We start from the raw sequence: 13319 nt of genomic DNA, 5'->3' as shown, positions 1-13319 counted from the left end.
ACCCGGACTGCACAGGCTGTGGCCATGAGTCCTGGCACTCTCCGTGCTGCAGCCAAGAGGAGGTAGGAGGAAGACACTGATATCCCGCAACACCCAATCACATTCTGTCCCAATTTTCTGTCTGGATGCAGAGCTCTCCACAGCCCTGTAGCCCTCAGTCTCGGCCCTTTCTGCTGACTTCTTGCCCCCAGGATAGGACTGCTTGGGCTTGCCCCCAAACCAAGTGGCCATTAACCCAGACACCAGCCCTCTGAAGGCCAGTGGGGGTCACTGGGGCCAAATCCCTGTACTTCACGCTCGAGTCCTGCTGAACACTCAGCTGAAATCCCTACCCACTCTGAGTCTGCATGTCTCAGAAGCAACCATGGACTCCAACATCCTTGAAGGACCCAATGGAGGCAAATGCAGAGGTTCTCCAATATACCCACGCACAGTGAGTGACACACAGCCTGTAAGCGGGCATGAGGCCCCTGTGCTCACAGACAAGCACTATGGCAACTAGGAACGGTAAGCACCCAGGCTTGTCTTGTCAACAGAAGGGATGCCTACGTCTGTTCCCACCAGAAGACCTGGAGAGGATGCTGTTAACAGCCTGGTGATCTGTGCTGCCTGCAGAGCCAGGCCACACCCGGATCTCCCAGATTATTATGTTTGACTCTCCCTCCCTAGACCTTCACCTTTAGTTTAGTTTCTCGGTCAACAGAGCCCATCCTTAGGGGAGACGGCCCATGGACGTTATGGCCTGGTGACCTCAACTCTATCTGCGTGACTGAGCCACACCAGACCCCAGGTCCCTAAGCTATAGAACCCATCTTTGTGGTAGAGGTCACATGTACATTGCAAGAGAGTTTCTATGTAGTCAGTCTTCCATATTCATCCTGAACATGTTACTGAGATCATCGTTACCAGAAATTTTTTCCCCCAAATTGTGCTTTATTTAATCGTGTCAAAAACAACCCGCCTGTGGTCAGTCTCTAGAAGTTTGAACCAACATCTGCTAAATAAGTAAGGTATCTGCAGACAGATTTCATTTTGATCTCGTGGGGATCGTTACTCTTTTCACCATGGTATTTGTAGGGAGCCCCATGAGGATCCACACCCCTCTGTGATGAAGTGCAGCCCCCGGGGGCCCTTCTATTTGCCCCTCGACAAGTCACCTCACAGACCAAGTTTGGATCTTCCAGGCACAAGCCTGATCAACCTCCGCACACTCTGACACAGTTTCTCTTTGAATAAGCAGTCACCCACCAAGAGGAGCCTACTACAAGACCTTTCCTTCAGAAACCTCTTTCTCTTTAGAGGAAGGTAACACCTAGACATTGTCTGCCTCCACAAGCATGCTTTCCTACTGGCTGGAACAACTCCTGTGCATGAGAAATGCCTCGCATGTGGGCCCAGCTGGTGCACAGACACGAGGAGAGTGTGTGTGTTTGTCTGTGTGTGTGCGTGTGTGTGTGAGTGTGTGTGTGTGTGGCAGAGTGGGGGTGGGGTAGTGCCTGGTTTGTGTGGTAGGTGATACAGCACCAAGTACTGTGGATCCAGGCTGACTCTGATTTTGGAACCACCAGATCTTCAGAAGAGGGACCCACCCAGATAATGTGACCACACTTCAGCCACATTTCCCTGAGAGTTCTCTTCCCTTGGGAAACCTGTCCCACCTGATTGGGCCCCACATCCCTGAATAGGATGATGTGTGATCAGGTGGAGAAGCATGCAGGCATGCATGGATGAGCCTGCTGCAAGGAGCTAAAGGACTAGACCCATGCAAGTAAGGAAGCTTGTGTGTTGACCTGGACTTGAAGGTGCACACGACTGGTCCGGGAACTGCAGTAACGGGGGCTCGAAGGGACAGGACTTCCTTCACCAGAACACATGTTGTCCTGTCCACTCCTTCAGGGCCCTGCGGTCCTGACAGAGCTTTCTCAGATCTCCCCTCTGTCCTTGATTGCAGTCTGATGCAGAAGGGAGGCTCCAGACATCACCTCAAGGGCCACCATGGCGGGCCCTAGTGACCAGTCACTCGCCAAGGTGGACCTGCTTCACCTCCATCCTCAGAGACTGTCCTTCCACTCGAGGGGGATCACACCTAGTTCGTCCTCACTTCCTGAACCTAAGAATCCCTGATTCTGGAAGAGCAAAAAGGAGGGTAGTCAAGAGTCTAACCAAGGCTCTTCCACTTCCATGGTAAGGTTCACCTAGAAATCATGTCTAGGGACTCTGGGCTTGCAGTCACACATGGCTGAAACGGGACCCCACTATCGAGGGTGGGAAAGGCCCAGAGCACCTCCTCTTCTCGGTGTGCACGCCCGTCTAGCTCTCTGCCCTGGACCAATCTGGAAAATGCCCAAGAGGTACAAAAGGTGCCTCCTGGAAGGTCCCTAGAGCAGCAACAGGGAAAACTGCCCTGCTCAGTGCCCTCAGGCCCTGAGGCCCCAGCACAGCTTTCTCAGACTGCTCAATCTGGCCTCCTCCAGTCACATTCAGAAGCGAGGCTCTGGACATCACAGGCTCTCCTGGGGCCCCATACCTCGTCACAAACCTAGGAGGACAGGATTCACGTTAATCCCCAAAGACCCTCCTTACCCACGAAGGTGCGTCACACCTAGCTAGGCCCACGGGGCAATGATACATACGTGACTTGAGTGTTGGGGTGGCACACGCGTGTCCCGGAATAGAGCGGATTAAGGCTTGCGAGGACCTCAACACCCACCGCCCCTTTCATCTAGGCCCGCCCTCCACGGATGTCCCGGAGGACATCAGAAGTGCCCAGGGACCTCGGAACGGGCCATGGGGAGGTCCCTAAGTCTTTCCCCAAGCACCCGTGTTTCTGGTCCGCTCTTCTCAGTCCCGCGTCCCTCACAAAGCATTCCTAGATTTTCCTCCGGGAACCTGGGCCATGAGGAGCTGAGATGTGGTGTGGAATTCAGGAGCCAGGCATCAACCACCTCAGGGAAGATCCTGGGTCCTAACACCTGGTCACTCACCTAGAGGAATGGCCTCGGGAGGGCGACCCGAAACCCGGCTTCCCCTCGGCAGCAGTCACAGCCAGTTAGTTCTCACTTCCGGTAAGTCCTCGGCCTCTGTGGAAAAGCACGGGTGCGTGAGCATGCGTGCTCCTGTCCAATGTCTTTAGGCCCGCCCAAACCACGCACAACCAAGTATGCATGCAGGCATGCACACACGTATGCATGCGTGGAAGGGAAATTTCCCTTTAAGGCTCGGGAGGACCTTAAACACCCACACTCGTGTTTTCAATCAGCACAGCTGTGGACCTGTGGACCCGGATGAATGTCTCACTGGCCCAGACATCAGAAAGGGCCATGTGACAGGTCCCTGGTCCTTTGTGAGCACACATAAAGTCCCGCCCACTCTTCTCAGTCCCTGCTTCCTATCAGAGCTTTCCACACAGCCCTTCCAGGCCTCCTCCACTCCACTGGGGAATTTGGGCTCAGGACATCATCTCAGAGACTAACCTGGGTTTCAGTAACTACTCACTCACCCAGAGGGACTCAGCTCTGCACAATCCTCAGACTGACTCCCTTAGCTCTTTGTCCTCCGTGTGGGCGAGGGAGGGGGCGGCATCCCAGGTCAGCCTCACTATGGGGAAGTGTTCTACCTCTATAGTGAACCATGTCAGCATATGTGAGCCAGGCTGGCGCTGGTCCATCTTGAGACCGACCCTGCAATGAAGCATACTTGACTTGGAGCTTTCGGTTGTGCGTGCACAAACTGGAAACTCACCTAGGAAGGGCTGAAAGTGCCCGGAACACCTCTGCTCCCTGTTTGCAATGCACACATGTGTGGAAGTAAGGACCTGTGCGGAATGGCGGGAATGCTCAAAGTGTACTGAACGAGCCATGTGGAAGGCCCCGAGACTCTGCAGGGGCATACAAGCGGTCCTGCTCATGCCTCGGGGTCCCTAGCACCTTCACGAAGCTTTCCCAGGCAGCCCTTCTGGGCCTTGTCCACTCCAGGGTGGAAGTGAGGCCCATGATCACCTCGCGGGCCCTGAAGCCTAGTCACTGGCCTTTAGATGGGAGATGTCCCCCTATAGGCCTTGTGGTGTCACCATTTTCACAGGCTTTCATCCATGTCTGTCAATCCAGCCATTCCCTGGGATGAGTGCCTTTTAGAGGCCCTAAGACCCCAGGCCTTAATGTCCTAATTCTTCAGCTCCTTCCCTCACTCCGCCAGTGTCCCCCAGGCTCCACTTTTATGGGAGCTTTCTAACTACTGTCAACATACAAGCAAACGGAAGGAGAGTCCTCAAACTGTCCCTGCCACCGCTACTGCTGCCAACAAGATTGGTCGGATCCATGAGGCGGCTGTTTTCAATTCCAGCCTTTTGCTCCCCACCACGGCTTGTGGTATGGTAGTCGGTACAGGGCGGATCACGCCTCTGGGTCTCTCTTTTTATTAAACTTAAAATCCCTGCAGCTCAAATTTCGTGGCTTTTCCATACACTATATGTCCCGCTGCCATTTTGACTGAGGTCAGGTGAACTTACCATCATCTTAACTGAGGTCAGATGACTTCACCGACATCTTAACTGAGAGCCAGGTAGATGACCAAGTCCTGTCATCTTTACTGAAGTTTTCCGTCTGCTCCCCCAGTGCTGACTCTGTTGCTTGTGTGTTTTGTGCAGTGGCACGCCTTAGGTTGGCCGCACCAAGAACATCCACTTTGCCCAATTCCTGTTCCCTCTGTGTGTATGTTCATACATGTAACTTAGGTGCACCTATGTTTACCGTTAAATGTTATAATTGTCTGTGCATTGCATCTCATTTCAGACTGCAGAAACAGTAAGTCTTATGTTTTATGCTGGCATGTACTTTTAAGTTTCTTACAAAAACACTTTATATTTGATCCAAACCTCATTTAAAATGTAGTAAGATGTTCTCTACTATTGTCAGTTCAGCCGTTAACCTTCTATTGCAAGCATTTTTTTTTTCCTTCTGTCATTTTACAAAAGTAAATCTTGCCTGATAAATTAAGAGCCAGTACAGTCAAGCTCAGGCCCGGCTCTCCAGGCAGATTCTATACTGTAGTTCCGCCTGATAAACGGCCCACAACTGCTCCGAGATCTGGGAGACATGGCATTTAAATATTTAATTATTAATAAACTTTTCATAACAAAAAGAGACAGGTTGGCTCCGAGCAGCAGCACTCTACTTCCTTCAAAGAAGACAGAAAGCAAATGGGCACAGAACAACGTCCATCCACACTTTGCTTCGACTGCCAAGCGCTGACCACCGAGAAAAACTGCCTTTCATCTGAACTGAGGATCTCCAGACACGAAAAGAATCTCTGGAATCGACAGCCTAGCTGCTCAGGTCAAGGTAGGCTTGTCTGCCTACAGATTTCGTAGCCCACAGGATCTTCTGGAGCCTGGCAGGCCCTGCTCTAAACATCAAAAGGCAAATGCGACCTTCAGTGACCACGGAGAACCCTGAGGTCTAGGTGCCAAACAAGTAAGTTCTCTGTCGTTTTTTAATCAGTAATTCAAGTAAAATTTCATCCTTCTCAAAGATCTCTGATGCAGTTTGACAGCTGAGAGGTTTTGTCAGTTTAAAAGGACAACCTCACCAAACAAATTTCAGTAAAATACAAATACAAGACCTGCAGGTTATAGAGGTGTGAGCTTTTATAAACACAAGTTATAAACACAAGTTATCAAATTTCTCTCACACGCTGTCTTCCATCGTCTTAACACTTTTCATTGTGCAATAATATCTGTCACAGCCATTCTGACATAAATATGCTACTGTTTATACAATGTATATGTCTGAAACTTCTTTTTTCACAAACCCTAAGAATTCTTGTGAGTTCCAGGAAACAACAGAAACACCCCCTTCAATTCCCTGGTCCTAATTTTTTTCCCCTAAACTTAACTTTGTCCTCTGTTCTGCCATTACCTGAAACAGGTGTAAGAGGTCTGTGTTTGTGTGGTGTGTGTTTGTGGTGTGTGTGTGTGTATTGTTTGGTGTCTGTGTGAGAGTGTGTCTGTGTATGAGTGTGTTTGTGTGGTGTGTGTGTGTGTGTGTCTATGTGTATTGTTTGGTGTCTGTGAGAGTGTGTCTGTGTATGAGTGTGTTTGTGTGGTGTGTGGGGTGTGTGTGTGTGAGTGTGTGTGGTGTGTTGATTTAAATGGGATAGCCTCCACCGCCTGGGGATATTGAATACTTCTTTTCTCCTAGATGGCTGCTGTTTGGGTTTGTTTTGGGGTGTTGCACTGCTGCAGGAAATATGTCACTGTGCATGGCTTTGAGGTTTCCAAAGCTTCCTGCCATTTGAAGTGGGTTCTCTCTCCTTTCTGCTTGAGATTCACCATGTAATTTTTTTATGAGGACAGGGGTGCGGGGAATGATGCTGCCACCTGATTTCCTGGAGGTTCACAGTCCTCCATATTTGTTGCAAAGTGACCTAGAACACTTATTTCCAGCTGGAGAGACAAGGTGCCTGCCTTCCAAATTCTGTCAGGTGAAAAGGTGTCCTTCTCAGACCTGGGCCCTGCCTGATCTTATTATAGTAGAAGGTAGAACGGAGCCTGTCAGCTCTTGTCTTGCCTTGTCCCGGCCCCTTGTCAAAGCCCAGCACCAAGGCCCCTGCACCCTGGAATGGCAGGCAGCATCGTCTTCTGTCGTTGTGTGCATGCTTACTCTGTTTCATGCGTGCAGCTGCAGGGGATGGTGGGGGAACTAGGTGACAGAGATGTAAGTGAACAGTCAGGCAGCCTCCTTCCTGATTTCTACAGAGAACTGGCCTCTTACTAGGGGAGAACGTTTTTCCTATGACACTGTGGTTGCCATGACAATGGGGACAAGCCATTCTTTCCTGGTTACAGATACATTAGCGAAAGATACTCACAGAGTGGAGACGTGGGATCACTAGACAGACACGCGAGGCACACAGGTAGGTGCCTGCAGCCATCCTGAGTGAATATGAGCTGGGCCCGTGAGTGTGCCGTGGGTACGTGCTGGCTCTTTCGTGGGACAGGAGAGGTTCTGGCTATTACTGTTTGACGCGAAGCCCCAAGGACTGGTGCTCAGCCAGCCCTGTCTCTTTGTCCTCGGGTGACACCTCACCGCGTAGGTGCCAGCTTTATCCGTTCAGGCCCTGAAAGGATAGCTCGCCAACCTACGTAAATGGCTGCCTCGCTGCTGTTTGGCAATGATTGTCACACGTGCTCTTGACAGAATGGCCGTGTTGGTGCGATGGCACCTTACCCGAGAGAGTTGTAGCTTGTGTTGTCTGAGAGAGAGAAGCTGGAAGGCATTTAAGGAGGAGGTAAACGTGGATGAGGACTGGCAGTTCCCTTGGAGGATAGAAGCGGAGGTCTCCAGATCTCTTGGCCTGGAGACCTGACACAAGAAGGGAAGAAATGCCTCCAAAAGACAGCCGCCTCTAAAGTGGCCACTAATCGCAGCTAGCCAGACTGAGGGAAAAAAAAAGTCAGTGCGGTATGAGAGCACCTGAAGAAGGGGCAGTGTCTGTTCCCTCGACGGGTGTTAGTTTGTGCCCGGGTCAGAGTCTTTGCTCTGCTCACAGATGGGTTAAGCATCTGCTGGGCTGTGTTACAGGGTGTGCAGCTGGGGTTTCCCTCCTACCCAGCAGCCCATCACCGGCATCTCTCCCTGTATCTCGGCCCCTGCGTGTGAACAGTAAGCTCTGTGCCCTTCTTGCACCCTCTCGTCAGACTGGGCTCCGTCTGTTTGTCTCACCACAGGGAGGGGAGCCATCTGGAAGTTCCCATCTGGACAAAACGTGAATGGTCGTCGCACACGGAGACCGTGTGCGAGTTCTTGACAGAAGGCCTCGGGCACGGGGCCAAAGCATGTGTTGAGACAGGGATTTCAGGATTCCATCTTGCACCCTTCTCCGTGCACCTCTGGGGAAGACTTTGCTGCTTTCATCGGAAAGGTAACTGTTGAAGGTAGTGCACTAGAGGGGATGCCTGAATCGATGGAGCCGCATGGCAAAACTGACAATATTTAAGCAGGCTGTAGAAGACGGAGGGCTTTTCTAAGGCAGGGCGCAGTAGGCCTGCACAGATGGAATACACACGCCGGGGAGAGCGTGGCCTGATATGGGTGCAGACGCTTTTCTCTGTGACTGAGTTACAGATGCTGCCTGGATGTCCTGGCATGTGGGCTTGAACTCAAACTTGATATTCCCGGGTATGTTTTCTAACTCAGGAAGTGTGTGAGGCTGAGAACATCACGCCTGAGGGAAGCAGAAGCTCGTGCAGGCACCCGTGCCTGGGGTGGAAAGCTTGCATTCTATAACTATAACGCGGGCCTCCGTGATTGCTAAGGGCACCGAGTGAGCGGTGGGCTCTCTCGTGCCCGAGGTGTGGTACCGGCATATGGATGGGGGCATGGTTGCTTGGGCTAGATGGTGCTCAGTCAGCCTTGCTGGTGAGCATGTGCTCGGAAGGTCCAGCAGAGGGCAGCCAGAAGTAACTGAGGTGCCTATGTTTTCCTCTGTGTCCTCAGCAGATAGATACCTGTGGCCTAGTACTCAAAGGAGGCTGGATCAGAGCAGGCCAACCCTGTGAGATCACACAGATTTCTCGGAGGAAGAACCACTGCGGGTGATCCCTAAATTGGGCCCCAGATTGCACAGTCCACATTTACTATTGCATCACCCAGCAGGTGTGGCCTGGGCCAGACCTAGACTCCTGCATGTTGAGAGCCACTTTATGCACTGTGAGATCACATTGGAAGTCGGTAAGACTTGAACGGGAATATGGCAGAGGGGACACTGTACATTTGAGCAGTGAATAGGGATCTGGTGCTAGAATTACCGACGGGTGTTTATGGATACAGAGGGTGGGACGGGGAGGGCTGAGGGACTGAAGCGAATATCATTTGCCTCCCATATTTCTGTCCGGTCGGGAATTCCCATGGGTAAGGCAAGGCCTGGAGTCCCTAAGGGAGAGGTCAGGGTGCCCGTACTCACCGAAGTGGTCGTGGGCTAACAGGAGTCCCCAAAATGACCAGGGTCCTCAGGGAACTGCTTCAGGAGTCCCGGGTGCTCAGTGCTCTGAGGCGCTGTGCCTGGTGCTGGCCCGGTAATGACAGAAGCAGCCTGCGTCTTGGCAGGAACAGTGAGCAACAGTGGCTTGTGAGCCCTCTGTGGTTCTTCCCTGTGTGGTCATCGGCACCCTCAGTGGGCCTCTCCTGAGGATCAGACAGATGTGGGCTTTGTTTCCAGAGTGCATGCACGACACGCACGGCATGCTCACTGCTGATAGGAAAGCCCGGGCCCAAGGCAAAGCAGTCAGGAAAGGAGTATACCCCTGACACACACCCACTCACGGTGAGCAGAAAGGGACGAGACTCCACTGAGAAGTACGGGGGAGGCCCTGTGTGGAGAGGCAGAGAATGGAGGGACATGGACTGGAGAGCTACGCCTTATACAGATGAGATTGGACACCACTTAAGATTCAAAGCATGCCTTCTGGACTTAGGGATGGGCAAGTGACCATCCAGGGCATCAAACAGCCGCTTTGATTTCCTGTCTGTCTAAGACGACCCTGTGGATTAACAGAGGTTGTGGGCAGGAGAGTTCTGTGGCCTGGGATCTGATGGTAGAACAGTGCCCATCACCAGCAGATATGGGTGTGCAGGGCCCATGGACTTGAGGCAGCAGCAGGAGAGTGGGCAATACCAATGGCGACACTTACCCTGTTGCTCTCATCTGACACTACTGAGTCTGCCAATTAGAAAGCATTTCTCCACGGTGAAGTGCTTTCCTTGGGGGGGGGTCTCCTTTGTGCCACGCGTTCACTTGATCCAATAGCGAGGTCCAGCACGGAGTTGGGGGCAAGTGGTCAGAACCAAACTATGAGGGGGTGGGGGAAGGGGAGGGAGGCCAGAAGCTATGACAGTGACAGCAACCATCCTTACCTGCCATGTTATGCAAATCGCCATGAAGATTTCCACACACACACACACACACACACACACACACACACACACCGTTCTTCAACCTGGTATCATACTGGTGCAGAAGGCAAGGTACACTAGGTGTGCACAGGCTTCCTGGGGTGGGGCACAGGGGGGGTTAGCTCCCTAGGAAAGAAAGGGATGAGGCTCCCCCCACCTGGATGGAAGCCCAGGGAGCCCCCAAGGCATTGGATGGGCAGGAAAATACACAAGCCAAGTAAAGAAACTCACCTCTCTGGGAGGAAGTTCACCACCCTAGCCTCAGGGTGGGTGACCATGTGTCACACATCTGCTCTGGATCCTTCCATATCTTCTCAGGCACACACCCTCATCCCTGTGGAACGACAGACTTTGGGCACCCCCTTGCTTTCTCTCTCCTCACCTCACTGAGCTGTGGCTTCAGTATCCACTAAAGGCTAATTCTGTCCTAACGCAGCTCTGCTTCCCTCTCCCACACTTACAGGGCAGGGCCACATCACCCTGAGAGAGGCCCTCAGGTTGAGCTTGTCTACCAGATTCTGGAGGGAGGACAGCACCGCAGGCAGGGGAGCCAGGCCAGACAGAGACGACCAGCAGGGAGCAGTGCCCACCACAACGCAGGGGGTCACCCTGCCCTGATCAGAACAGCCCCAGGGTTCCATCGCCATGGACTCTGCAGAGTATGTGCTCTGTGGCTGGAAGGGCCAGCTGTGGCCTGCAAGGGTGTTGACCAGACCCAGGACCTCGGCCCATAGTAAGAGGAGAGGGGCCTCTTTCCTGGAGGTCCAAATTCTCTCTGTTGGTGAGAAGACCAGAGTGAGGAGCAGAGAGGCGAGGCCCCTAACCAAGTCTGAAATCGTAACCATTGCCTCCTTGGCCGGAAAGGAGTCACAGGGCACTGGCCCGCCAGGGCAGACCAGGGCATACAGAAGAGCCCTCAAGGTGGCCCTGGATGTTCTGGGCGAGGCAACCCGCTTGTATCAAGGAGAAAGGGCAGGTGGCCGAAGAACCATCACAGCGGCTCCCAAGGTTCCAAAAGAGGAGACCAGCTGCAGCCCACGCCAGCGCCCGCATCCCCAAGGGCGCAACCAGAAAGTCCAAGGGCTCTCCCACAGGAGTCCTGGGAAGCGAGGCCGCCCAGGACCTGTGTTGATGGGCTCAGGAAATGAGCCTGCAGTGCAAGGCGGGGAAGCCCAGGCCCACGCCGCTGTAGAGTCCCCTTACTCTGAAATGCAAGGGAACACGTTAAGGGGCACCAGAGCGCGGCCAAGTTCCTGCAAGACGCCAGCAGGAAATGCTGGTGATGATCCTGGCAAGAGAAAGTTGAGCACCCGGGCCTCTAGGGAGGGTGCCCGCGCTAACAATGAGCATAGACCTGTCTCTGGGCCACCGAGGAGGCATGCCTCTACCTCGCCCAAAGCTCTCAAGCAGCAAGTACGGTGTGGCAGCCTAGAGATCCGGGCCATTGGAGCCCAAAGGAAGACCACCCTCCCAGAGAACAAGGAGGATCCCGGCCCGCCGACCCCGAGGCCAGACTCAGAGGGGGCATCGGCAGCCTGCGCGCCTCCAGTCCCGAGCCTGCGAAGATCAGTCCGCATTGCTGGCAGGAAAAGGAAGATCCATGTGCTGTGTGCACATTGCGGGCTCTCGGGACTGGAAACTCGAGTGCACTCGAAGGTGACTAAGGCCCCGGTCAAGAGGAGAGCCCCTGGAGTTCAGGAAGACTGCCAAGCCACCAGTGTGGCTTCTGCCCAGGAGACGAATACCATCGAACGAGGGATGCTGGTCTGGTTCAAATTCCAGGACCATCCTTTCTGGCCGGCGGTGGTCAAGAGTGTCAGCAAGAACGACAAGACGGCCAGGGTGCTGCTGATCGAGGGCAACATGCAGTTTGAGCGCAGGGGTGTCCGCGTCCCTCTCCGCAAGCTGAAGCTCCTGGACTGTGGGGAGAGATTCTCCCTCCTGCGGAGAGCCAGCAAAGTGTACAGCCAGGGCATCAACTGGTGCCTCTCGGTGATCGACCGCTACAGAGAGGACCTCGCCTGTGGCTCCTTCCGGGGCTCCTTTATGGACTACTACACCGCCCGAGCCAGTTACCCGCTGAGGAGAGCCATTCAAGAGGGCGACCTGCGCATTGATTTCCCCAAGGTGAGCTATGCCGACTTGGAAGACTGGGAGGAGGAGACCGCCCCCTGTGGGAAGAGGCCACGCAAGAAACTCCTGCCTGACCGCATGAGAGCCGCTTGGGACAGAGCCAACCAGAAGCTCGTAGACTTCATCGTGAAGAGAAAGGGGGCCGACCAGCACCTGCTGGACATCGTGAAGGGCAGGAAACCGTCCCGGTGGCTGGACGACCTCTGGAAGTCAAAGAGGGAAGTCTTCTGCATTGAGACCTACCTGGAGGATGAAGACCAGTTGCACCTCGTGGCCAGACATTTGCAAGAAATATCCAAGGAGGCAGACCAGGCCCTGCTCTCGCTGGCAAGAGGAGACCAAGTCCGGCTCACCATGGAGGTTCTTCTTCCAGAGGCAATCATCTGCTCCATCGCTGCCCTGGATGAGCTCAGCTACAAGGAGGCAGAAGAGAAGTACCTGCGTGGCCCACCTGTGCACTATCGTGAAAAAGAGCTCTTTGAGAAGACCATCCTAAAGGCGGCCCGGAAGAGGTCAGCAGCCAGGATTGGGGCTGGCAGGGACCCTCCTGTGCCCACTCCTTAGAAAGGAGCTTCCTCCTTTCTGCCATCACCCCCTGCAGCTCCACCTCCAAAAGAGAACCATCTGGGAGACTGTGGGGCTTGCTATGACCGCTCCTCACTGCATACGTGTTTCTCCACACACAGACCCCACCCCTACCCCCGAAATAAACGTTCACGAACGTGCTTGACGTTGCAGATTGTCTACGTGGATTCGGCAATTCCTGTTAGCTTCAGGCCGGGCCTAGCCCTCTGTGGCCTGTGCCCAAGCGTGGAGAAGTCCCGTGGGGTCTCCTGTCTGGACCGTCACCAGCCATGGGTGGAGTATTAGCTAGCTATGCGCAGACTTGCCCTCTCTGCACGGACCCCACGCACCCAGACAGCACACCAGGTTCCTGATGACACTGTGTCTCTCTGTGTGTCTCTGACTCTTCCCCATACTCCCTGTCCTCTCTAGGGTGCCTTGGATGGGGCAGGTCCCATTGCTTTCTCCATTACCTCCCTCTTTGCTCACTCATGTTGAAGGAGAGGAACACGTGTGTGCTTTGAGGCTGTGCTTTGAAGCCAAAGAAGGGGTTGGAAATGTTGTGACCCTAGGGATAGCCTGATTTCAAAGGACCCCCCTCTTTGTGGGTGTGTGTCTCTCTGCGTGTGTCTCTCTCTGTCTTTCTCTCTCTATTTATCTCTCTGTGTGTGA

At 53.6% G+C, this 13319-nt stretch overlaps 1 protein-coding gene across 1 annotated transcript; it reads left to right on the top strand.

The window, feature by feature from the left end:
* Positions 1-6678: 6678 nt before the first annotated feature.
* LOC142840761 (putative PWWP domain-containing DNA repair factor 4) lies at positions 6679-12808 on the top strand. The gene is made up of 4 exons (XM_075957342.1): positions 6679-6912; positions 7727-7920; positions 8496-8729; positions 10414-12808. The coding sequence occupies exon 4, from the start codon at positions 10596-10598 to the stop codon at positions 12645-12647; it is 2052 nt and encodes a 683-aa protein (XP_075813457.1). The 5' UTR covers positions 6679-6912; positions 7727-7920; positions 8496-8729; positions 10414-10595; the 3' UTR covers positions 12648-12808.
* Positions 12809-13319: the final 511 nt, after the last annotated feature.

Source organism: Microtus pennsylvanicus, chromosome X, assembly GCF_037038515.1.
Source record: "Microtus pennsylvanicus isolate mMicPen1 chromosome X, mMicPen1.hap1, whole genome shotgun sequence".
Lineage (NCBI taxonomy): Eukaryota > Metazoa > Chordata > Mammalia > Rodentia > Cricetidae > Microtus > Microtus pennsylvanicus.
This window is presented reverse-complemented; position numbering and strand designations above follow the sequence as displayed.